A 996-nucleotide genomic window follows, 5' to 3' on the forward strand; every position below is an offset into this window, starting at 1 on the left:
GGGGCAGGAACCGCTCGGGCTCAGGGAAGTAGGTCTCGTCGTGGGACATTGCGTAGTGTGCCAGGACGAAGAGGGTCTGTGGGGCAAGAAGGGAAGGGAAGTTAAAGACCCCCACCCGGCCCCACTGAGTGCAGCGGGGGTCCCCATGGCACAGTCCCCACTCACGTTCTTGGGGAAGAGGTAGTCTCCAATGACAATGTCCTTCTCATAGAAGACCCTGGCGTTGGTGGGCACCACGGGGTAGACCCTGGGATAGAAGCAGAGTTAGTGAGGGAGCAGGACCCATCAGAGGATCCCAGAGGGAGAAAGCCACAGGCAGCACAAGGGGGAGCATCTCCCACTGCTCCGCAGCTCTGTCCCCCTCCCCAGAGAGGAGATGGATGGATGCGGCCCTGAAGGACTGAAATCCAGCCCTGCACCCTGCCTGGCTGGTGCATCCCCTGATGGCGTGGGAGAAGGGACTGACCAGGATGATGGGGCAGGGGCAAGGCTGGGCTCTACCTCAGTGTCTCCTTGATAATGGCCCGAAGCATTGGCATCTTGGGGATATCCTCAGCACCAGGAAATCGGTCGGCAGGCACAACAGCTTTCAGCTCCTGGTACAGGGTCTCCTGGATGTCTAGGTCCCGGGAGAGGTGGTACAGGGCCCAGGACAGCGTGTTGGAGGTCTGGGGGAGCAGAGCACCAAGGGGAGTGAGGGAGATGGGATTGGTACTCGAGCAGCCTTGTGCCAAGCACGGCACCAGCGTGGCACCAGACAGCCCCTGTTTGGTGCACAGGGAAGCCAGGGGTGAGGAGCAGCAAGCACAGGGGAAACAGACAGGGAGCAGGGCAGGGAGAAGAGCAGAAGGCAGGGTCTGTACTGACCGATCTCTGAGGGTTTGCCCCTGTGGGGCATCGGCCCCCCAACCACCAGCCCAGAGCTTGCCAGGGCTGGGAAGTGCAGCCCCGTGGCTCCTCCCCAGTACAGAGCTCAGTGGGGATCCCGCAGCGGTG

The 996-nt window shown here is 61.9% G+C and overlaps 1 protein-coding gene across 1 annotated transcript in view; it reads right to left on the reverse strand.

The window, feature by feature from the left end:
• Window positions 1-4: 4 nt before the first annotated feature.
• LOC104164669 (sterol 26-hydroxylase, mitochondrial-like) overlaps window positions 5-996 on the reverse strand; it is a gene marked incomplete at its 3' end in the record, with an annotated part of 2,239 nt that continues 1,247 nt past the window's right edge. The window contains exons 5-7 of the mRNA XM_009704066.1: window positions 502-724; window positions 166-247; window positions 5-76 (exon numbers count right to left, since the gene is read on the reverse strand). Coding sequence (XP_009702368.1) covers window positions 5-76; window positions 166-247; window positions 502-724 — 377 coding nt within the window. The remainder of the gene's footprint in view (window positions 77-165; window positions 248-501; window positions 725-996) is intronic.

This window comes from Cariama cristata, unplaced genomic scaffold, assembly GCF_000690535.1.
Source record: "Cariama cristata isolate BGI_N322 unplaced genomic scaffold, ASM69053v1 scaffold31237, whole genome shotgun sequence".
Taxonomy (NCBI): domain Eukaryota; kingdom Metazoa; phylum Chordata; class Aves; order Cariamiformes; family Cariamidae; genus Cariama; species Cariama cristata.